Source organism: Antechinus flavipes, chromosome 6 (assembly GCF_016432865.1).
Source record: "Antechinus flavipes isolate AdamAnt ecotype Samford, QLD, Australia chromosome 6, AdamAnt_v2, whole genome shotgun sequence".
Lineage (NCBI taxonomy): Eukaryota > Metazoa > Chordata > Mammalia > Dasyuromorphia > Dasyuridae > Antechinus > Antechinus flavipes.
This window is the reverse complement of record NC_067403.1, coordinates 259,353,366-259,377,045: the sequence shown is the minus strand read 5'-3', so window position 1 is coordinate 259,377,045 and position 23,680 is coordinate 259,353,366. Positions and strand designations below refer to the sequence as shown.

Genomic DNA, 23,680 nt, shown 5'->3' with positions numbered 1-23,680 from the left:
GTAGAAAACAATTTGTAATGGAAAAGAAAATATATGTTGTTTTTCAGTCATGTCCTACTCTTTGTGACCCCATTGGTGGTTTTCTTGGCAGAGAAACTGAGGCAGTTGGCTGTTTCCTTCTCCAACTCATTTTACAGATGAGGAACTGTCATTGATGGTGATTTACAGATGAGGAACTTTCAGAGAGGAGACAGATAGGATTAATTTCTAGAGGAGAGTATTAGCATCACGGAAGTCCTGGACATCATGGAAGACCTGGGCAGGAGCGGGTGTTGGAGCTGAGCTTCTATAAGGGCATAATTTCTCCTTTTCCTGAAGCCTCCTTTCTGGCAAGTAGTTACGCCCATTTTCAAGGGAGGTAAGTAGCCCAGGAACAAATAAATGGAGATTTTTTAAAGTGTCTTAACCAATTAAAAAATAATAATCTTGGAAAGGAGATGAGAAGCTTTGAGTGTCTCTCTGAAGGTAGATCCAGAGGCTATAGGCAGGGACTAAATGGCCAATTGTTGGGGAGGGGGTGACTTGGGGGTCTAACTCCTTGCAATCCCATCCTGCTGGGAGAGTCGGTCAGAGGATGGATTCTGAGGATCCAGGCCTGCGGTGAAGGAAAGCGGAGCCACAACCTGAGGATGGCGTGCCATCTAGTGGCCATCTTCCAAATGGTTGGGAGGGACCCGAGTTTTGGAGGCAGTTTGAAAAGGAGAGGGAATTGTCGTCAGCTGCCCAAGGTGGCCGCCCTGTACAGTCCACTGAGCCAAAGAAAAGAGAAAGAATAGAGAGGGGGACCCACCCCAGCAAATTGTTTAGGAGAAAAGTGGCCAAGCGTTTTTGAATGGGAAGGGCCTCCCTCCCCTTCCCTGAAATCAACTTCGGACAAAGCTTGGCTTGTGCCTGGGCAGAGGTGGGATGCCAGGCAGGGGAAGGGGGGGCGCAGCGAAGCAGAAAAGGTTCCATGACTAATAATGGCCATCCCCTAGCAGAGTGCCTGACCCACAGTAAGAGTTTAATAAATAAATGATTGTGAACTTGCCTCTCTAAGTGAATAGGTTTCCAAATTCGATTGCTCCCAGGACATCACAGCCCAGCTATCACGGATGTTGTTTTGCCAAGAGGGTAATTGGGACTTCAAGATATTGTGTCACTTGTCCAAGGCGATACTGATAGCTGGGATTGCAAGGTAGGACTGTCTGGGCTGCCATTTACTTCCATTCTCTGTCTCTCTGTATCTCTCTGTGTCTCTGTCTCTGTCTGTGTCTCTGTGTGTGTCTCTCTCTCTATCTCTGTCTCTCTCTTTCTCTCTCAATCTCTGTCTCTCTGTCTCTGTCTCTGTCTTTCTTTCTCTCTCAATCTCTCTCTCTCTCAATCTCTCTTTCTCTCTCAATCTCTCTTTCTCTCTGTTTCTCTCTCAATCTGTCTTTCTCTCTTTCTCTCTCAATCTCTCTCTCTGTTTCTCAATCTCTCTCTCTCTCTCTTAATTTCTCTCTCTGTTTCTCTCTCAATCTCTCTTTCTCTCTCTCAATCTCTCTCTCTCAATTTCTCTCTCTTTTTCTCTCTCAATCTTTCTCTCTTTCTCTGTCTCTTTCTCTCTCTCAATTTTTCTTTCTCTTTTTCTCTCAATCTCTCTCTGTGTTTCTCTCTCAATCTCTCTTTCTCTCTCAATCTCTCTGTTTCTCAAACTCTCTCTCTCTCTCTCTCTCTCTCTCTCTCTCTCTCTCTCTCTCTCTCTCTCTCTCTCTCTCTCCCCCTTTTTGTGAGTGCACTGTTTCTCTCTCCTTGATTTCAAGGCATTCTCTCCAATTAACTGAGTCCCTAAGAGGGACTTTCTAAAATCCAGTTGCCAGAGGAAGTCCCAGAATGTCAGTAATCCGAGGCTCCTCCGGACTTTCACTGTCCAGATGGATGACTGGCCACTCTTTGGGTTCACGGTCCTGTGGTTTGGGTTTTGGATTTGTAGATTCCCAGCCAAATGCCCAGGAAGAGAAAGGCCCTTGCCCAAGACGTCCCTGTCCATTTCTCCCAGTCTCAGCCCTTTCCAGCCACATCTCCATCCCACTTGGGCCGGCCAGCTTTCCTTTGTTGTGGCCCACCAGGGGGGCGCTAGAGGAAGGTACGGGGTGCTGGGGGGAAGGCAGGGCCGAGGAGAGGGCAGCCATCCCTCTCTCTCTGGATTTAAGCTCCCCAGTCTGCCCGTGGGACAACTTCGGAACATCCAACCTTCCCATAAGCGCCTCTTCTCTCCGCAGGCAGACTGTTTGTTACCCACAACTGGGCCTCCAGGAGCCAGCCAGTCTTCCCCATTTCTCCTTTTCTCCCTCTCTCCTTCCTTCCCTCCTTTGTCCTCTCCCTTTCTTCCCACCCTTTCTCCCTCCCTTCTTTTCTTCCTTCTCTCCTTCCTGTAGCCATTCCTTCGCTCCCTCTTTATCTCCTCTCCTCCTTGTCTTCCTCTCCCTGCTTCCCCTTTCCTTTCTTCCGTTGCTCTCCCTCCTTCCTTTCTAGCCTCCTCCCCCCACACCGCCCATCCCCACTGCTACGGCCTGTGTGGGAGGGCCGGCTGGGGGCGGAGCCCAAAGGGCTTGGGGGGGGGGGGAGGGAAGGCCAGTACCCGCGCGTGGGGGGGTGGGGGCGGTACGGGTGTGTGTGTGTGTGAAAAAGTCGCCAGTGGATTTGGGTGTGGACTGACCCCCTGAGATTTGACCCTGGTATGAAATGCTCTAGCTATTTGCAGGAACCTCATCAATGAATGGACAGATAAGGAGCCCTATAAAAGGAGTGAACACCTGCAGCCGCTTGGTTCTCTTCTTCCTCCCCATCCCAGCGCCTTGGCTCCCTAGTGCTTCTCGCCCGTCGGGAAGCAACGGACCGCGTGCCTGGAGGTGCCAGTGCGGGTCGTGCCCAGCGCTCCGTGTGCCCCAGCGGCCGCTTGGAGAGAGCCAGCCCGGGCCCGAGCTCCAGCCGGCTGCGCCATGGCTCTGCTGCTGACTCCTCTGCTCGCCCTGGCCGCGCTCTGGTTGGCCCCGACGGTGCGCGCCCGGCCGCTGACGGACGCCGGCCCGCACGTCTATTACGGCTGGGGGGACCCCATCCGTACGCGGCACCTCTACACCGCCAACCGGCACGGGCCGGCCAGCTTCTTCCTGCGGATCCACCGCGACGGCCGCGTGGATGGCAGCCGGAGTCAGAGCTCGCTAAGTAAGTTGGTGAGCCCGAGTGTGGGCGAGTGTGTGTGCTTGTGTGCGCGCGCGCGTGTGAGAGAGCGCGCGTGTACTTGAATATCTCTGCAACGCTTGAGTGTGCTTGCTAGCCCTTCTTTGGAACTCCAGACTCTCCCTCCCTCTCTTCTTCTCTCCCTCCCTCCCTCCAGACGAAAGCCCCTGGGGCGCTGGTCCAGGCTCATCCCAGCAGATTGGAGGGCTCTGCCCGGATCCTCTGGCCCCGCAGCACCTCCGGGCCGCAGAGGCGGGCGCTCCTCCGTCCCGCTGGGCAAGGATAACCTTGGCTTCTGGCCGGTGGCGCCGGATCCCTCCCCGCCGCTCCCCTCCAACGCTTCCATCAGCAGGCCTGAGTTGAGGCTGCCGGGGGCGCAGCGCGGTCTCCTGCCTCTGGGCTGCGTTCGGACGCCCCGTCGGGTGCGCCTCTGCCCTACTCACCTGTCTCCTTTTTGCTCAGGTTTGTTGGAGATCAAGGCGGTAGCTCGGCGGATTGTGGCGATCAAGGGCGTCCGCAGCTCTCGGTACCTGTGTATGGGAGACGCCGGGAAGCTCCAGGGATCGGTAAATCAAATCCCCAGAATAACCCTCGTGGGCTCGGGGAACTGGCTCCCCCGGGCTTTCCCGTTGCGGGGGCTGGGTCATAGGCTCCTCTCTCTGTGTACCCTGGGCTCAAAATTCCTAGAAGGCCGAGCTCTTCGCAGTTTCCTCACCTGCAAAATTGTGATACTGACTATCTCGGGACTCTGGGAAGCCTTAAAGAGATTAGGGATGCCAGGTTCTCAGCGGGCGCTGGAACTCTGCTAGGGGAGGAATTTGGCTTCTTTGTGTTGAGCAGCCGGGAGCCCGGCCCTGCCCGAGGTGTGGAAGAGGCCGGGGACTCCGGGGGGTCCCAGACTGCAACTTGGGAGGCTGGCGGCTCCAGTCCCAGCCTAGTCGGGGGAGGGGATTGCTGCTTGCTATTTGCAAAAAAAAAAGGTCTCAGACGCTCCTTCCAGGGGTTCTGATAAACTAAGGCCCCGAGACCTGAGAATCTGGAGCTATTGTTACTTTGGCTTGGAGCTCCAGCTCCCAAGCCGGGGCCGAAAACCCAGGAAAGCCCGGAGCCGGGCGGAATCTGCTTTGTGCAGGAGCCGTGGCTTCTGCACCGGAAGCGAGATTGTGATAGTCCCTGCGGCACGCTGCCACAGAGGAGCCCTTCACATAAGCCTACAAGGGATGCTTTTATTGTCGGGAGGAGCCGCTGCTAGTCCCCGAAAGGCCTTTCCTATGACTTTAAATCTTCTTGAGAATTGGTTCCTCTAAGCATCCCAGAAAATCCCACTGGAGAATCTTGGGGGTCGGTGCGGGAGCCCGGTTTGGCCGCATTTTTAATAAAAACCTAAATGAAAAAGACCCGGGAGCCCCAGCAGCTCCGAGCCTCCTCCCGGCTGCACGGGTTTTTCTAGCCATGCTCCCTTTCTGAGCCTCGATTTCTTTAGAAAATGAGGGTGATCATAACAGCGAGGGATGGGGGAGCTGGAGCTGTCCATCATCTGCTAAGCCCCAGGTCTGTGAGGAGAACTGCCCAGATCTGGAGGAAATCCAACATTCCCTGCCCCCCCCCCCCAGGGGCTCTCGTTCTGGTTAGGGAAAGTGACTACTGATAATTGGGGGGGGGGGAGGGGGGTTAGAAAACTGCTGTGTGACTCCAGACTAGTTTCTTAGCCTCTCCAAGTTTCAGTTTCCTCTGGAGGAAAATGGGGTGGGGGAGCAGGAGAGAAAAGCACTTTCTTTGCCGAGTTGTTGCAAGTCCCCAATGAGATCACAGAGTTAAGTGTTTTCCAAACTTCAAAGCCATGGTTTCAATGCTGGCTATTATTATGTAAAGCGCTTCCCCATCTTTGCTGCGGGAAGGGAGGGTTAATTATGTCACCTTTGTTATATATTCACCCTGTCCCCCTATTTTAAATCCTGCTTCTTGCAAACTGTCAGGATAGTTTTTTTCGTCGTTTCTTCTGTCCCCAGAAGCCCGGGCTTCCAGCGGATGGGCCCCCCCTACCTCCCCCCCGCCCCGTCCCACCAAACGGGGTCTCTTCATCTTAGAATAATAAACACTCCAGGCCTGTCAGGCAGCCTCGCTACTGCTCCCCTCTTACTGTTCAGCTCAGGCCTAGTGGGAGAGCTTACCCCCACTGAAAAGGAGCTAGGCCCATGGAAAATCAGAGCTCGCTGCTTCCCTAATTAGCCGCCAACAAAGGCTGGAGTTCAAAGGGAGCCATTATAAAACCCCCTCTCTTTCTGGGGTCATCGATGGCTGCTGGCTGTGGGAGGTCTGAGAAGGGTGGTCCAAGGCAAGCTGGTCAGGGGCCCCCGGTGCCCTCTTGCCCTACTGTGAATGCCCACCCCCACCCCTTGTGCTTCCCAAGACCGGGGAATAGTCCGGTCTTCCCAGGCCGGATCCATCGCCTGCTAAGGCGATGCAAGGAGAGCCCAGCTTTGATTAGCTCCTACCCAGGATGCTTCATGACCCAAGTGCAGGCCTTTTGATGTTGGTCCCCAGCTTGTTTTGTGGCTGGGAACCATTGATGTCGGCTCCCTTTGTGACCTTTATTAGTTAAATACTTGAAGGGGAGGAGAGGACTGGAGCAGAGGGAAGAAAGGAGGAGGGAGCCCGGGAGAAATTTGGCACCTGGGGGAAGGGGGACTCTGCGGCCATGCGGTTGTTTTTCCTCTGGAGACATTTACTTAAAGTGGCGGCATGGAGGGCCTTCTTGGTCTTTAAGATCATGGATGTCCCAGCATTCGTCAGGTGAGCAGCAGGGAAAGCCTTTTCCCATTCGTTCTGCCTGATGTAAAAGAGAAGCCTGAAGGAGGGGACACATCTGCCTTAATGTATCCCGGGGGGGGGGTTCGAGGAGGAGTAGGGGGGCCTTTCTACTCCTGTCTCTGGGTTCAGAGGAACGATGAGAGGGGAAGCAGAGGATTAAGGGACTCCCTACCAAGCCAAGGGTCATCCCAGGCTGCCGGTGTCCTTAAGCAAAGGCTGGCTGACCCGGGACCGATGGCTGACCTCAGTTTCTCTGAGAGACCCCTCACATCTCAGATGCTGAGCTTCTGGATCTGCCAGCTGGGATATTCCTGATAGGACCCAAGGGCTGGGAGACCCCCTAACGTCCCTCCCTTCCAGCGCTGCCATCCTAGGGCTCCGGATTGGAGAGGACGTCACAAAGGGGGCCTGACACTGAGACTGAGGTGAAAGAGGAAGAGAGTGAGCTGGCTCGGGAGCTCTTAGGTTTCCCAGCCTGTAGGTCGTACACAGAGGCTTGGCGAGGAAGCTGTGGGAGAGTGGGGAGCTCGGGGCTGAGCTGGACGGGGGGCCTCTGGGGTCCCTCCAACTCCGGCTGGGAGACTGGGGACTTTGAGGCTCTCTTCTCAGCTTCTATTTCTCCATTTTAGAAATGATTGACTATAGGATGGACTAATCAGCGGCTCTACTTCATGACTGTTGGGACCTGACCGAGAACTGCCATGTTCTCCGGGATGTTTTATTACAGGTTGAAAGAGTTCACTGGGAGCCGTCACCGGCAGTTCAGTGACCCCTGAGCCGCGGGGCCCTCATGGCTCTGATCGCCAGTTTGCTGAGCCCAGCACTTTAGTTATAAACATTGGCTGAGGCGGGCTGGACTTTCTGTCTCTGCTCCCTTTGTCTCTTTGTCTCTTTGTGTCTCTGGATCTCTCTGTGTCTCTCCCTCGGAAGTGGACTGTTCCATCTCTTAGCCAGGATCTGAGAACACAGGCCCTTCCACATCCCCTCAGACTATTGGGCTTCTTGAAAATACAAGTGAACCACAGGGATGGAGCTTCTGTCTCTAAAAATGGATCCTCGGGGTGCTCTCTGATAATATTGTTTAAAAGTCTGAGGAGCTTCGAAATGGAAGCCTTGAGTTCAAATCCTGGATTGTTCCTTCCCTTCCCGGCTGGGAAACGTGGGCTTGTGTTTGTAGCTGGGTGTGTTCTCTGTGTCCTCGGCCCTTAGCACAAGGCCCAGCACTTAGTCAGTGCTTAATATATGCTTATTGACTAAAAGGAGGACAATAAGGCTGCTTTCAGCTCTGTCTTTAGGGGATTCTCCACTCGAGTGGGAGGAGACACATCCTGCTCAGCTTGGAGTCCCCCCAGGGCAGAAGAGGGAAGCCCTTTCCTGGGGTAACCCGGCCCCTTTAAGGAAGCTCTCAGCTGGCTTTGTACCCACCATCCCTTGCTCCTAGTTCTGTCCTCTGGGACTGCCCAGAAAATCTTAAATAATCAAAGACGATCAGCAGGTCTAGGTCTCCCAGAGTCAGGTAGGCAACATTCAGCCATTCTTTTTTTTGAGATTCTGTGGCCCTGGTTTCAGGGAAAGGAGGGAAGAAGCTGCATGGACCTAACGGCACCAGGTGCTGCACAAATGCTGCCTCCATTGAGCCCCCGGACAATCCTGGGAGACAAAGCAGTGGAAGAAACTGAGGAAGTGACTTGTCCAGAGCCACACAGCCAGTAGGGCCTGAGGCAGGATTTGAACTCAGGCCTTTTTGATCTCTAGTCCTAACGGGGGACACAATCTCCCACCAATAAGGGGCAGAAGACAAATCTGAACCCAGATTCTCTGACCTTGGCAAAAATAGCCTTCCGCCCTCGGGACTCAGTTTCCCAGTCCCTTACTCCTCCTCTCCGTGGGTTAGCGGGGGTCCAGGCAGCCTGCAGACAGCTCCCCGGCTTCTCGGCCCGCGTTCTGACCCGTCTGTGTCCCCCTCTAGGTGAGGTTCTCCCCTGAAGACTGCACGTTCGAGGAGCAGATCCGCCCCGACGGCTACAACGTGTACCTGTCCCCCAAGTATGGCCTCCCGGTCTCCCTGTGCAGCGACAGGCAGAGGCAGCAGTTCCAGGGCAAGGACTTCCTGCCTCTGTCGCACTTCTTGCCCATGATCAGCTCCACGCCGCTGGAGGCCGAGGACTCCGGAGGGCCCGGAGAGGCCTTTGACTCAAACCTGTTTTCCCCGCCGCTAGAGACCGATAGCATGGACCCCTTTGGCTTTGCCTCCAAACTGTCGCCTATAAAGAGCCCCAGCTTCCACAAGTAACCGCGGCCCCTGCCAGGATTCAGACCCGGGGCCGGGGTCCTTCTCTCGGCCTCCTGCAGCCCACGGGGGGAGTCTCGAAGGATGAAGACGTCCCTGGAGAGAGCGATGGTTCCATTTTGTAAATACATAAAACGTCTCCAGATGGTACATGTGTAAGATATTGAGCATCAGCCAAACCCCTGCCCAACAGATCTCTCACTTGGGCGGGGGCACCTTCCATGGTCGACCCCCTTCCCCCTCCCTCCCTCCTCTCCCCCCCCCCCCGCCCAACAGATCTCTCACTTGGGCGGGGGCACCTTCCATGGCCACCTCCCTCCCTCCTCTTTCCCCCCCTCCTCGCCCAACGATCCCTCACTTGGGCTGGGGCACCTTCCATAGCCAAGCCCCTGCCCAGGAGGTCCCTCACTTGGGCGGGGGCACCTTCCATGGCCGCCCTCCTTCCCTCCTCTTTCTCCCCCCCCTCCCCCGGCCCAACAGATCCCTCACTTGGGCTGGGGCACCTTCCATAGCCAAGCCCCTGCCCAGGAGATTCCTCACTTGGGCGGGAGTACCTTCCATGGCCGCCCCCCCCCTCGCCCAACGGATCCCTCACTTGGGCGGGGGCACCTTCCATGGCCCAGGAGAGACCCCTTTCTGCTACCAATAGGTGACTCTGAGAGCTGAAAGGGGGACCCTGACCGACCTCGGATCCATGTTGGAATGGAGCCAAGACTCCTCAAAATCCCTCAGCCAGGGAGGCTGCAGGAGGCCCCACCCCCACTCCTCAGGCCCGAATGGGTAGAATTGGAGGGTGAATGACCTCTCTCTCCTGCCTACTAAGCATCAGATTGCTCCTGGGAGATAAGGCTGCTCACCCCTCCCTACCCCCTACTAACTCCCTCTTTTAACCTGGCTTACCTTATTGACAGGAAGAAATGAAGAGACCTTGTCACCCCCAGCTCCATAACTGCCTGTCTTTTCAAAGTAAACACAGCTTGAAACAGAAAGAGATAGGAGCCAGCTTTGGGGCAGCTTATTGACCCAAGTCATTGGGGATGTCTCTTAGGCACCCCTCGAGAGACTTCCCAGGGAACAGCGACCAGCAGCCACCGGATCGAGCCCCCACAGGATTCTTCCCTCCCATAGATTATGCTTGGGCTCCCCTCACACAGGCCGGCTCCTCCTCCTCCTCTTCTTCCTTTCCTCCTCTTACTCTTTTTCTTTCTTTCCTTCCCTCTTCCTCCTCCTCTTCCTTTCCTCCTTCTCTTCCTTGTTCTTTCTTTTTCCCTTCCTCCTCCCTCTCCTCTTCTTTGTTCTCCTCTTCCTCTTCTTCGGTCAGTAGTGGGGGGGGGGCAGGAGCTGGGAATAATCCAAAGCCAGTCTGGGGAGGCTTTCCCTGGGTATCCCACCTAGAGCAGACTTCCATTCCTTGTAATCGGGTCCTCATGGGAAATCTCACCCCCTCCTCTGCCCAGCACTTAGCTGCCCCATGTGATATTTATGAGTAATTTATTGTCCCATTCTCAATCCTTTATTTTCTTACTTTATTTATGCCCTGTCATATTTATGCGCTGGTGGGAGTTTGTTTTTTACATTAAAGTGGCGTTGGTTTGTGTCAAAGCCTGGCTTATTTCTGAAGACTTTGAATTCTGTAGATAGAATTATATCCAAAAGGAGTGCTAAGACCCTCGGACCCCTCCCAAGGTCTCTAAGTAGACTCTACTATCGAAAGCTTTTATTAAGTACCTATTGTTTGCCCTGTGACAAGCCCTTGGCAGGGAAAAGGTAGGGGAAGGTTCTTCTTCTGGCAATAGCCCAACTGACCCTCTCTGGCGTCCCCCCAGTTTCCGGCGTCCCCCCAGTTTCTGGCGTCCCCCCCAGTTTCCAGCATCCCATCCTTACCACAGTTTTATTTTTTTGGAAATTCCTCTCCCTGGGAATATTGTTGAAGAAGGAAAAGTGAATGGGTGCTGGACAGGGAGAGAAAGTGGTCAAAGCTTTGCTGCTCCCCCTTGGGAGCATGACTCTAGACCCTCTGTAAGTGGTTCATGAATCCCCTGAACACAGAAACTCTTGGGCTTGCTCTGCAGAGGCAAAGGGAGGGAAGCCACAGAATTCTGGCTATCTGGGATGGGTCAGGTCAGAATTAGGCGGTTTCAGCCTAATCCCCTCACTGTCCTAAGCCTCTCAATTTCCTGTAAAAGGGAGCCGCAGTCCATGCTGCCTATCTCCTGGGGCCATGGGAATATCAGGAGGATGTGCGCAAGCCCTTTGAGTGATGAGAAATACTCGCATATGGAAAAGCTTTGGGCTAACTGGGGCCCTTCGAGGAGGAGGGGGAGAGAGAGGCGGCTGGTGCTCCTTGAACCTCAGCAGGTTTTATAAGGAATTTTTGGTCAATCCTTTACTTTTGTAGTTTATCAGGGGGATAGAGAGGGGGATAGAGAGGCGGCTGCTGCTCCTTGAACCTCAACATTTTTTGGTCAACCCTTTATTTTCGTAGTTTATCATGGCGCCGTGGATCAATTTCAGATCCAGCCCCTGCCTCCTTCCAAACAAACATCCTGGTTGAATATCTCAGAAATCAGATTTCAGAAGTATCCCAGCAATGTGAGGGCCCCTTGGAAGAAGTGGTTTAATCCAGGGGTCTGTGGGAAGGGATCACAGGAAGGGGCCTGGGAGGAAATCTATTCCAGTCCGCTCATTTTATAGCTGGCTGATTGGCCCAAAGCCACCCAGGTGGGACGAGATAGGGATGATTAACATGGGATTGTGAGGTGTACAAAGCACGGCACGGAAATGTTATCTCAAGTCCATCCTCACACAGCCTGAAGGTGGGTGCCATTATTATCCTCACTTTACAAAAAAGAAAACTCAGGCTGAGATGTAGTCAGCATTGATTAAACACCTACTAGATGCCAGCCACACTCCTCCTAAGTGTCTGGGGCGGGATTGGAACTCATTTTCTTGACTCCTGGTGTATCCACTGCTTTCTTCACTAAGCTACATTAATCTCTCTCTCTTTATCTCTCTGTGGTTGTCTGTCTCTCATCCCCCTATCAACTCAGAAATTGCAGGATTCTTTGAGTTACTTCAGTATAAGACCCCATTTAATTTCCCATATGGCCGAACCAATGGTATGCATCTTATAGGGCTGGAAGTTGCCAAGGCAACCAGCCACAGCTCACACTACTACTTTACTACTATTTACACTGGACCAAGAATTGTCAAGTGTCTCCCAGAGGTTTCATCACAGGTAGCAAGAATTCCCTGGAGTCAGAACCTGCAGTTCATTGACCCCTGAGCCCGAGGCAGGTCTTAAGCTGTGGGGCCCTGTGAGCTCCGAATGCCAGGTTACAGAGCCTGGCACTTCCTTATAAACATTGTCTGAGTGGAGAGAGATGGATGGATGGATGGACCCTCAGAGAGGCTTGAGGTGTTTGGAATTTGGGATAGGAACATGTGAACTGAGACCAGATTACACTCAGGTTCTCCTGACTTCAGGCTACAATAATATTTTTTAAAAGGCTAAGAAGCTTGGATTTAGAAGACGTGAGTTCCAATCTTATCTGGCTGCTTATTGGCTACGTGACTTTCCTTCTCTCTGAAAGAAGAGAGTGGGATTTAATGGATTTCCCCTGGTGTCCAGCTCTGACCTTTGGTGATCCTCTGCTGCCTTCCTTTCTCTCCACAATTTACAGTTTACAAGATCCAGCTTTCTCAGTGGTCGAAGGAAGCTTAGAGATCATCAACTCTAAGCTGTCCCTGAATGAGAATTCCCTCTTCAAAGTAGCCAGTAAGTAGCCACCAGCTTTGGCCACCTCCAGTGGGGCAACCCCGGCCTTTTTAGTACAGTTTTTCCAACCTGTAAATGGTTGTTGACTGACTGGCCCCAACCTGACTCCATCACAATTTTCTTTCACCTCTCCTCGCCTTGTCGTCTGGATCCACCTGGAGCCAGTCCGATCCCTCTTCCAAATCTTCCAAATCCTTTAAATAATGGAAGAAAACTATTATCCCCTGTCCAGTTTTCCTCCTCAAAGTTAAACGTTCTCCAAGTATGCATGCCTCCTTCAATCTTTCCTCATACAATGACAATAGATTGAAAAAACTAGATGCAAATTCAGCCCATGACACCATCAGCCTCAGTTTCTTCATTTGTTAGCTGGAGGTAGTCTGTCTCATTTAGTTTGGGAGAACAGCTAAGTTATCAGCAAAAACAAAACAAAACACAAACTGAGAAAGACATTTATCTTGCCTTCAACAAGGGAAAGGCACATCCCCTGAAGGGAACTATTGACAGGTTTAGGGGGACAATCAGGACATCCGGCAGCCCCGGATCCCTAAGTGTGATCTTAGCCTCTGCCTGTCATCATTCTCCATTAACGTAGCCAGTGCTAGTCTTGCAATAGTCTTTATCTTCAGCATGACTGGCCTTGATTCCCCCAGAACAGAGAAGGGTCATTGATACTGTCCATGGTCATGAAATGGTGGAGAAGGTCAGGCAGGTCTTTTCATTGTGGGGTAACTGCCCTGCTCAGCAGCCATTCCTATTGCCAACTTTTTTCCAGTCTGGTCTAAGAAAAAGAGTCTTAGGCTGTGGGGGTACTTTTATTTCTTCCAAAAGCAAGCTTGCCTGTACAAGAATTGAGCTTCAAAAGTGTTGGATAAGGGGATTAAAAAGCCACAAGCAAGGAAGGGCCCCTAATTCAGGATATCTGGCCTATTGTATGCCAGGGTTCCAGTTTCTAGGAAGCAAGGAAGTGCCCCCCAGGCAGGATGCCTGGCCTGTTATCAGCCCAGATCGTAAAATTGTAAAATCGAGGAAGTGCCCCCCAACTCAGGATGTCTGTGAAAGCTTAATCTGGTCTTGTGGCTGCTGATTTAGCAGAAAGATTTGGATTCACTCAGGGAGCATCGCAGAGGGTTGTTGGTATGCCAGTCCAGAGGGGCTCAAACCGTCTTTGATTGGTCAGTCCATGTGTTGAGCTTTCTGTGGGGGGTGAGGGGCTCGAGTCCCCTATTGGCGTCACTATCCTGCTCAGAGGTTCCTACCTCTCAAGTTCCTGGCGGGAGGAAATCATGGCTCAAGACCCCGCCATGCATTTGGGTGGTTTTTTATCATCCTTGCATCTTTGCAGCGTCCTGCTCCGGGGCTGACTTATGGAGTGGATGATGGCTCAGGATAACCTGGTCCTGGCAGCTATCCTGAATAGCAGCAGCATCAAAGCTCATTATCTGGCCCCCAAGGACGCTGGACGGGGAGCATATCACCCCGTTCCCAACTCAATCAACTCCAGGGTTTCTCTCTGGCCTCCAGAAGGGCCTTGAAGGCCCTTCATCACCTGCTCCTCCTACCCTTCTGACACCTCACTCCCCAACTGTACTCTTTGATCCAGTAGTTCCAGCTAGGGACTGCTCCATGAACAGGATCCTCTATCTCTGGGCTCCAGGCATCCTCTCGGGCTGTTCCCCAGGCCTGAAACCTCCCCCCCTCCACTTTGCATTCCCTGATGCTCTCCAGGAAGTCTTCCCCAGTCCCGCTTCACTTTGGTGCCTGGGAAGCTCTCCCATTGAAAGTACCCACCACAGGGGGTGGGGGTGGGGATGGGGAGGGATGACGTCTGCTTCTGAATGATTAGTTTCTCACAGAGCTTCCATTTTAAGAAGAATGTCCAGGTCAGCTGTGCTTTCCTGCCTGTCCTGGCTGCAATTCTGATTCACCTCAGCCGGATTTTATTTACCATGCCTCTTTAATGGGTCCATTCATTTCCCCTCCCCTCTCAGTTCACTTTTATATGCTCTTTTCTCTATTAGATGGTAAGCCTCTCGAGGGCAGGGATTGATATTGCCAATAGTATTTCCAATACTGGCACATAGCAAGTAAGCAAATGCTCATCTACCCAACCTTTCTCTCTCTCCCCTCCAGTTTCTCCTGCCTCTACCTTGTTCATACAGAGTTGTTTGCATGGTGAGTCTCCCATTAGATTATGAACTTTGGGAAGGCTGTCTTTACCTTTCTTTCCCCAGTACGTAGTAGGTGCTCAATAAATGTTTATTGTTCTGACATGTTGATATTCTGTTTCATTGAACCACACGACAATTCTATGAGAAACTGAGTAAACTGAGGCTGAGAAAGATTATGTGATTTGCCCAAAATAAATATCTGAGGCAATATTCTGATACTTCCTAAGTTCAACATTCTATCTACTATTGACATTTGGTTGCCCAGCAACAATATGAAGTAGTCCCTGCCTTCAAGGAGTTGATATTTTTCAGGAGATAAAATGAATATGGATAAGTAAGTATAGCGTCAATTGAGGAGAGAGACAAGAAAGAAAAGAAAAGAAAGAAAGAAAGGAAAGAAGGAAGGAAGGAAGAAAAAAGAAAGAAAGAAAGAAAGGAGGAAGAGAGGGAAGAAGAAAGGAAGGAAGTAGGGAAAGAAGGACAGAAAGAAAGGAGAAAAGAAAGAAGGAAGAAAAAAGGAAAGAGGGAGGAAAAATAGGAGGGATGGAAGTTGGGAAGGAAGAAAAAAGGAAGGAGGGAAGGAAAGAAAGGAGAAAAGAAAGAAGGAAGGAAGGAAGGAAAGAAAGGAGAAAAGAAAAAAGGAAAGAAGGAAGGAAGAAAAGAAGGAAAAAACAAAGAGAGTGAGACAGGGAAGGAAGGAGAAATGGAAGGAGGGAAGGAAGGAAGAAAAGGAAAGGAGAAAAGAAAGAAGAAAAGGAAAGAAAGAAAGGGAGTGAGGGAGAGAGGAAGAGGGGGAGAAGGGAAGGAGGGAAGGAGAGAATGAAAACTAACAAAGGGGGACTGTGGTGGGAGGATATTTGATCTAAGCTCTACAGAAAATGAAGGATTTTTTAGAAGGGGAGGTGAGGAGTGAGTATATTCCAGACATGGGGGACAGCATATGCAAACATGAGAAATTAAATATTCACTGTTTACAAAACAGCAAAAAGTTCACTTTGCCTGAAATCTAAGTGTATGTGCAGGGGAATAATGTGCAGAGGAATAAGCCTGGAAACATGGGCGCGAGGGACCGAATGTGCCAAACTGAGCATCTGGGAAGGCTGCGTGTGACCTGCACCTCGAGTGTGTGTGTGTGTGTGATTTTGAAGCAATTATTGCACTCAGACCCAGAATGATGGCTCCAAACTCAGGGTGGGAAGGATGCCTTCCAGCCACTGAAAGTCCAAATGAACCGGGGCACAAATCCACTGGGTCTGTGACATCAAGGACTGAAGGTGACGGGGTCTTGCAAAGCCACAGGATGGGAGACCTGGCTTTTCACTGCTGCCTGGATCATGCCCAGAAAGCACAGGGAGCAGCTAAGGCAGGACCAGCTGAGAAGGACGGCCGGCCCAGGGCCAATCTCTGCTGGGAGTCTCTGACGCAATCCTGGCAAGTATTCAGTGAATTCCAACTATGTGCAAGGGCCGGAAGCAGGTCGGTTCTAGGGTTCGGCCGGAAGAGAAAGGCCCTGGGCAGGTGGCTTAGACTTGTGGATTGGGGGAACTATGCAGAGGGTACTGTAAAGACCCCTGCAAGAGGGGCGGGTACTCAGAAAGAACAATGGGAGAGGAACTCAGCCTCGTGTAGTGCTCAATGTTTGCTGGATGAAAAGAAGGAAGAAAGGAAGGAGAGAAAGAAGGGAAAGAAAAAGGGAAGAAAAGGAAGGGAGGGAGGGAGGAAGGAAAGAGGAAAGGAAGGAAGGAAGAAGAGGAAGGAAGGAAGGAAAGAGGGAGAGGAGGAAGGGAAGAAAAGGAAGGAGGAAAGGAAGGAAAGAAGAAGGGAAGGAAGGAAAGGAGGAAGGAAGAAAGAGGGAAAGGAGGGAAGGAAGAAAGGAAGGGAAGAAGGAAAGGAAGGAGGGAGAGAAGGGAAGGAAAGAAAGTTGTAAAGGTAAATAGAATCAAATTCTAGCTGGTCCTGAATGCCAAGCCAAGGAGTTTGGACTCTATCCTGTAGGGGGTGGTAACCATTGAAAGTTTCTTAGGGAAAGAAGAGTGAATGAAAAACTACGCATTTGCTTTGTGCTGACTGAGTACTTCGCTAAGAGCGGTGGATACAACTGGGGGTTTTGGTCTAACAGGGAGATTACTGATACAGAAGGCTTCTGCAAAGTCTCAGGGGAAAGTCCCATGATCCTTTGCACCACCAAAGCAGGTCATGACTCTGCTCTGATAACGTTTCCCTTGATAAAACCCTCGGCTTTCTGATGTTGAGCCCCAGGACGCGGCCAAAGCCTGGGTACCAGGGCCCCTCCTTCTGGGTCTCCGGTGGCTGCATCTCCGCAGGGGCCACTTCCTGGAGGGTGATGGAGACAGCCAAGCCGGGCTACGCCCAAGACTCTGGGGCTCATGGTCCGGGACTTTCTCCGCCGGGGTCTGAGGGGAGAGGGTTCGGGCCGCCTCCTGTGTCTCCCTCGGCAGCCTGGTTTGTCCGGCCTATCCACGGTCGCTGGCAGCTGGTGGTGCCGGGTGGGCCGAAGGCAGGGCAGGCGGTCTGGGGGCACGGCTGCTCCCGAGTGCCCGCCCGTCAGGAGCGGCCGATGGTGAGGAAGGGGGGCCCTTTCCCCCTCAGTGAGCCAGGGTGGGGTCCCCAGAGAGGGAGTAGCAGGTGCGGGGGTGCCCCCAACGGGCCTGTCAGTCTTCAGGGACCCAGCTTTTCCAGCCCTGCCTCCGCTCAGAAGCTCTCTGGGCCGGCGTGAGGAGGTGGGGAGTGCCAGCTGAGACCAGCCTGGCAGGCTTCCTGGAGGAGGTGCTGGGGATGGTCACTGAAAGGATAAGGGAGAAGTCAGGGAAGCCAAGGGGCTTCCTCTTCGTGGATATAACCTCGGGCATGTTTGTGACCGTCCGGGCCACAGAAATGAAAATGCCCGGCTCGGTCCCAAGCTCTCCAGCGGCGGCGCTCCCCTCGCCAGCCCCGCTTTCGGGTGCCAGAGCTCCATTTTCTGCCTGGGGCCTCCCGGCTCCGAAACTCTGGGTGCTGGAGGCCTCCCCCGCAGCCCCTGTTCCTGCTGCCCGTGCTTAGAGATCTCTTCCCGCGCGGACATTGTTCTCTTATCTTTCCAGATGTTCCCAAGGAGATAAAGGCCCCGGGAGAGACCCACACTTTGTAAACAAAGGCCGTGATTGAATTTCAGGAGTTAATTAACTTGCCCCCCTGCCCCCTTTGGTGGAACTGGGGTCTGCGGCCCGGAAAGGGGCCAGCAGAGGCCGCCAGCAGGGCCGCCTTGCCCTTATCCGGGTCCTGCCCCCCGGGCCAGTCAAGCGGGGAGCTGGACCCGGGCCTTTCCTCCCCCTTGGCCTGGGGGGGGCACGCGCTGCCACGGCCACGCCGGGCTGGGGCCAGGCTCCCGTCATCCGGCCCCGACGCCTCCCGGTGGCCGCTGGGAAGGCAGCCAGGAACGTTAGAAGCTGCGCCGCGGGGCCGGGCAGGCGCTCCATTGCTGCGCTGCGCGCTCCCCCTGCTGGCCAGCGGCCTGTCTGCGCCCGAGGCCTCGCGGTCAGACCCTGCCCTTGGCGCCCCCGGCAGGGGAAGCGTGCTTTGTCTCTATGGCCTCTGGCCCGGATCCTCTCCTCCCGGCCTGAGAGAACCGGCCACCAGGCCTTCCCCAGACTGACCGCCCAGGGGTCCCGGCCCCCCAGCGGCCCCCAGCCTAAGGTCCCGGGTCTGCGGAGCAATGTCTGTCACGCCCTGGGGACAAGTCGAATCTCCACCAGGCCTAGAGTGCCCCCCAGTGGCCACGAGCGGCATGGCAGCGGGACGAGTCCTGGTCTGGGAGGAAAGGGGATGGATGGAGTCTCCTTTAAGGGGACCCCGACTCCAAAGACAGCGTGCCCCAAACACGCTAACCAGGCCGGGAGGAGTGTGGTGGGAGGGGTGACCTCGGACGAGTCCCTCACTCTCTCTGAACCTCAGTCTTCTCATCTATGAAATGGGGCTGAGTGTGTGAGGGGGGTTCCAGATGCCCTCCAGGGTTCCCCAGCTCTACGTCTCGGAGCCCCGGAGTTCTGAGGCTTTGAAGAGCGCGACACTACGGGGGAAGCATTTATTAAGTCCCGAGTGTGTGCCACGCCCTGAAAGACCCCGGGGAAAGCCCCCGCGCGTCCAGACCACCCTCCGGGCAGGATGGGGGCCGGTCGCAGACTTGGGAGCCCCGGCTTTGATGCGGCTGAGATGCTTCTCCCCGCTCCAATCCCGAGGTGTGTGTGCTGCGTGGGGGGCTACGTGTGCGTGTGTTTGTGCGTGTGCTGCCCCTCTAGCCACAAGCATGGATTAACCGCCGCGTGTTTGCACCGCCCAGATGCGAGCCGGGAAGGCGAACCCTGGCTCCTCCTCTGACTCCGCCTCTGGTCCTGCCTCAGACCCCGCCCCTCTCCAGTCATGTTGTCCCTCGTTCCCTGAGCATGCGCTATGGGCTCCGCCGCCCGAGCCCTCCCGCTTGCCGTAGTTTCTGTCCCGTCAGTCTGTGCGCGGCCGGCCCGGCCTGGGAGGGGAGGCGATCCCGGGCGGGCCGGAACCGAACCGCGTCATGGACCGACCCCCGGACCTGTTCGATGCCATCGTGATGGCGGAGGAGAGGTGGGTGCGCGCCTGGGCCCTGTCTCAGTCTCCCAGCCCGCACCTGGCTACGCCGTTCTGCCTCAGTTTACCCACCTGCTCCTCAGCGCCGCTCCCCACACGTCCCCTTCCCAGGGGAGGGGGGTTCCAGCATCACCGAGGTTCCCAGTGTGCCCCCAACTCTGTTATAGCCGAGGAAACTGAGGCCGGGAGGGGGAGCAGCCATTCGGGCCTCTTCAGTTGAGTTTGAGGTCCGGCCCTCTGGAGTCTTCCCCAGGACCAGGAGGAACCTCCCTGACAACAGGCTCCTCTTCGTTATAGGCCGCGGCGGGTCCTGGGGGAGGGGCTGGAGTCAAAGCTGGGCGACTCGGAGGGTCCCCAAGTGACAGTGACCCTGGTTATGGCTCCGAGGCCGTGTGGCGTCCATCCGGGACCCTTAGTGCCGGGGCCAAGTGTCCCTGCGCCCCCGCCAGCCTGGAAACCACACGCGGTGAAGTCCCCAAGCCTTAATAAGCGCCTGTTGTGTGCCGAGTACTGGAGACACGAGGAGGCGCCCCTCCCCCTCCCAGCCCCCACTGTTGGGGGAGACCGGCTTGGGTAGAGATCTGCTCCTGTGGGAGGACGGAGCCTCGGGAGGCCCCGGAAGGGCCCCCAGACCCCGGCTCCCCTTCGGCCTCCTCCCCCCATGGGAGGTTCCCGTGTTCGTTCTCTCTCAGATACCGCGGCGAAGGCTTCCAGGAGGGCTACGCCGAGGGCCGCTGTCTGGGCCTGGCCGAGGGCCGCCGGGCGGGAGTGGTCCGGGGGGCCAGCATTGGGTCAGAGGTCAGTGGGAACCCCTCCGGAGCCGCCCCAGAGATCCTTGGGGGAGGGCAAGGGTCTGCCTGGGAGAGGTGGGGGGGGGCCGAGCCTTACGGGGGCAGGAAGGGGGGAAGGGGGTACCCCACAAGGGAATCTGGTGGAAGGGGGCGGGGGAGGGGGAGACCGCCCAGCATCTTCCAGCCTCCCCTTTTGCCTTGTTCAGGCCTTGGTGACTTGCAGGGGGTCCCAGAGCTCGGGGCTCTCAGCCCTGCTTTGAGACTTTTCTTGGGGGGGTGACTTGGGCCCATTTGTGTTCTTACCTTTAACTTTACCCCACAGATCGGGAGCTACCGAGGCTTCGCCCTGACATGGAAATGTCTGCTCTCGGAGAGCACCACGGACAAGGACAGGTGGGCCGAGGGCCCCTGGGCGCTTGGGGGGGAGGGGCTTGGCTTGGGTTTCCCTCCTTGTCCCAGCTCGGGGGCACGGGCCTGATTTCCGCCCCCTCCTCCCCCCCCCCCGTTCTGCAGTTTGATTTCGGGGGGCTTTCCTGCTTCCCGATTGATTGGGGTTTTCGCCCGCTGTCCGTCTTCTGCAAGATTCTCCTTCTGTGACTTAGGGAACACGGAGGCAGAAGAGACCTGGGGGCCGCAGGCAGCCGGGGCGGGACGCGTGGGCGAGGTGGGGGAGGGGATTTTCTTTCCCATCGTCAGGGGCACGGTCACCACGTGGTGATGGGCCCGGCCCGGGGATGGTGCCGGAGGCTGGGGCTGCCCCTGCTGTCTCCGGGGCTCTCGGGGGGACACTTGAGACGGTGGCCGGCCGGCAGCCTCAGGTCCTGCTTCTGCTCTCTAGGAAGAAGGCCAAGATGCTGGACTCGCTCCTCGGGATGGTGCAGAGGTTCCCGTACGCCGACCCCACTCACGGCCAGCTCCACGAAGACCTGGACCGGATTCGGGGGAAGTTTAAGCAGGTGGGCTCTGGGAGAGTCTGGACGGATGGAGAGCGGGTCGGGAGGCGGGGGAGGGAGCAGGCTGGGCATTGGCCCCTGGGGGCCTCACATTCGCGCCCCCGTTTGCAGCCTCTGCCTTCGTTTGTGCCGCAGGTCTGCTCGCTGCTGAGTGTTCAGCCCGACTTCCACGTCAGCCCCGGAGGCTCCGCCCTTTCCTTTTGAGCAGGGCCGGGCACAGAACAGCCGTCTGCGCGTGGTGAGGGGACCTTCCCGAAGGCCGGGCCGGGTCTCGCCGGGAAGGCACCGGCCGACAGGCCCTGGGTGTCACCTCAGGGATGCGTTTGCACTGTGGCCTTCTGGGAACTGGGCCCGAGCTCCTTCAAACAGCCCCTTCCTGCTTCCTGCGAGCCTCTCTGATCCCCTCGTTGGGGGGCCGGGTCCCTCGGCCTCCAGAAGCCAGTCGCGGGATCCGAGGGCAGAGAAGGGAGAAGCAAGTCGAGAATCCCTCCCGGGCAGCCCCGGGCTGACTGGGACCCGAGCAGGCTTCCGAGGGAAGGGGGACCAGTCAGTGGCTCTAGCAAGTTCTACCCTGGCCTTGCTTCGTCTCCAGGTGGCCAAAGACGGCAAAAGCTGCTGAAGCACGATTAAACTTGTGCCATGAGACGTGTGTGGGTTCTCCTGGCGTGGCCCGGTGGGGCAGGGTGGGCGGGGCCTGGTGGGGCAGAGCAGGTGGGGCCCGGTGGGGCAGAGCAGGCGCAGCCTGGGGAAGAGCTGGTGACCTTGGACAGCCCCTCTGCGCCCTAGTTTCCTCATCTGTCAGATTCTGTCCCTGCTGCCTTTGTCACGGCCCCTGACCCATTCCCGAGCCCCCTCTGGGCTTTTTCCCATCTTGCTTCCCAGGGACTGCCGCAGCGGTCAGCGTCACCTCCGTCCCGCGGGGAGTCCCTGCAGCTTCCTCCAGTGCCCACGGTCTGGTGCCCTCCTCCCCATTCAGACTGGCCACTTCAGCCAGACTGACCCAGCCCCTGCTCCCTCCCGGCCGGCCCCCACCTTTTCCTGAGCCAGAGGCTCCGCTACCGACCCTGCTTCATTCAGCATTGCCTGGAGTCCTCCTAGGGGGACAGTGCTAGAGACATTTGGGTACTTTCCTCCCCTCCCCCTTAGATCGCAGGCCCCTTGAGGTCAGAGCCTACGCCAGGAGTGTCCTGACTAGCTTTAAACTCTTTTTCCAAATAAAAGTTAAACTGAATTTTTGTTGTTTCAAAAAGAAAATGGACCTTTCTGACCGAGCAAACCCATAAATAGGACCCACATCTGAGCGGTCTGCTGGGCTCTCAGCGGCAGAAAACCCCTTTGTGGCTGGAGGGCCGGCCCGGGAGCAGGGAGGCAGGGAGCGGCTTCGAGGCTGGCCCAGCAGAGCTGCCTTAGCCAGGCTGCACCAGGAGCAGAGAACTCTCGGGTCCCGGGCCTGGTAAATTCTCGGACCTCCGAGGATGAAAACCTGGTTCTTGGGGGATGAGCTCCCGGGGGCGGGGCCCCCCTCTTTCCTCTTCCACGTTCTGCTTAGAGCGGACCCATGGTGCCGTCTGAGAGTGGGACGGGGCTCCGGGAGGGCCCAGGCAGTGCCGTGTTTCCCAGTGCATAAAGCGCACAAAATTCAAAAGCAACTGATAGGATTTCAGGTGTGTACAGCTCGCCCCACAAACAAGCTGGTCCGCAGTGACCCGGGCGTGAAACCCGCGCTTGCAATCCTGCGCGCTTCCCCCAGGGCACTGGAACCAGACGGGGTCTCGGGCTTTGCGGGTTCCGAGGGATGAGCTCGGAGGCAGGGCTGCTCCAGGATCACAACAAACCCTGTTCGTTAAGAGTCTGCGAGGAAGGAGCGTTCGTGAGCATGGAAGGAGAGTAACAGTGGGATGTGTTGTTTTACAGCTCCGTGCCATCTGATCTTTACGAGAAGCCTAGGAAGGGGGGCTTCCTGTAATCCCCATTCCTAGGAAGGGGGGCCTCCTGTAATCCCCATTATAGAGCTAGGATGCTGGAGGCCCCGAGCAGGTCTTCCAGACTCCAGCGCTTTCCGTGCCGCACCGCCGAGCCGCTCTCGGGGCCCTCGGGGAGCACGCCGCTTGGGTCTGGGAGGCAGGGGCTCAGCATCCAGAGACGGGGTGTCCCGGGCCCCGGCCTTGTAGGCAAGAAAAGCCCTAGTCTGAAGGAACAGGATGGAAAGCAAAGGGTGAAGTATTGGGGGGATGGGGAGGGGTGCAGGGAAAGAAGCAGCAGGAAGGAAGCCCAGGCTCTGCAGAGGTGATGAATGCATTGACAAGAGTAGCCTGTGAACCCCTTTCACGTCCGACGGCCAATCGCCTTGTGGAAAGGGGGCCCTGGGCCTCGTGCGTGTGGTCTGACCCCCCGGACTGACGCAGATGGCGAGTGAGATTCAGCCCTCGGAGAGAGGGGAGCCCCCTCCCCCAGGCGCGTCCTCATCACACCTTGTACACGTGTGCACCAAGAGACACACACAGTGCTCACTGACTGACTGGGGCCGTTTGGGGCGAGTGGCCGGAGTGTGGGGGATCCCAGCGCCAGACTTGGGCGAGGCTCTGGATCCAAAAGGGAGGAGCAGGGAACCTGAGCAATGAATCCGGCTGGACGGGGGGCCATGGCGTCTGAGACCAGGGCGGCGACCTGCAAGATCTGCCCCCACGTCTTCACGGGCTGCTTTCCCAGGAGCGCGTCTCGGGCATACAAGATTAGTTCTTCTCCGGCCAGAGACGGTGTCTCTCTTGGGGAGGCCCGTTAATGCGGGCAAGTCACCAGAGAGGGCTGTGGGCAATAACCGTGTCTGTGCCGTAATCTTCCAAAGCGCCCGAGAGGGGGAAATGCGCCTTTAATGGGACACGAACTAAGCCCTAAGGAGATTATGTTGACTTAACCCATCGGAGTTTGAAACCTTAGCTCCATAGGGTCTGGCGGGTCGACGCCTTTTGTCTGTGGCCTCCAGAATTCAATACGGGCCCCACAAATGCGGAATGCCATTTCCCAGCAGGCAGTCCTCGCGAAATTTGGAGATAACGTCAACTTTC

At 55.7% G+C, this 23,680-nt stretch overlaps 2 protein-coding genes across 3 annotated transcripts; both read left to right on the top strand.

Annotated features, from left to right (window-relative positions):
* Window positions 1–2,963: 2,963 nt before the first annotated feature.
* Window positions 2,964–8,550, top strand: FGF19 (fibroblast growth factor 19). Its single transcript, XM_051966935.1, has 3 exons — window positions 2,964–3,189; window positions 3,667–3,770; window positions 7,985–8,550. The coding sequence occupies exons 1-3, from the start codon at window positions 2,964–2,966 to the stop codon at window positions 8,306–8,308; spliced, it is 654 nt and encodes a 217-aa protein (XP_051822895.1). The 3' UTR covers window positions 8,309–8,550.
* A 10,135-nt stretch (window positions 8,551–18,685) lies between these two features.
* Window positions 18,686–21,258, top strand: LTO1 (LTO1 maturation factor of ABCE1). 2 transcript variants are annotated; one of them, XM_051964679.1, is made up of 5 exons: window positions 18,743–18,868; window positions 19,564–19,669; window positions 19,985–20,055; window positions 20,501–20,618; window positions 20,751–21,258. In XM_051964679.1, exons 1-5 carry the CDS (start codon window positions 18,819–18,821, stop codon window positions 20,817–20,819), a joined length of 414 nt encoding a protein of 137 aa, XP_051820639.1. In that variant the 5' UTR covers window positions 18,743–18,818; the 3' UTR covers window positions 20,820–21,258. The 2 variants fall into 2 exon arrangements, with proteins under 2 accessions (XP_051820638.1, XP_051820639.1); XM_051964678.1 differs by lacking the exon at window positions 19,564–19,669 and having other exon boundaries at window positions 18,686–18,868.
* Window positions 21,259–23,680: the final 2,422 nt, after the last annotated feature.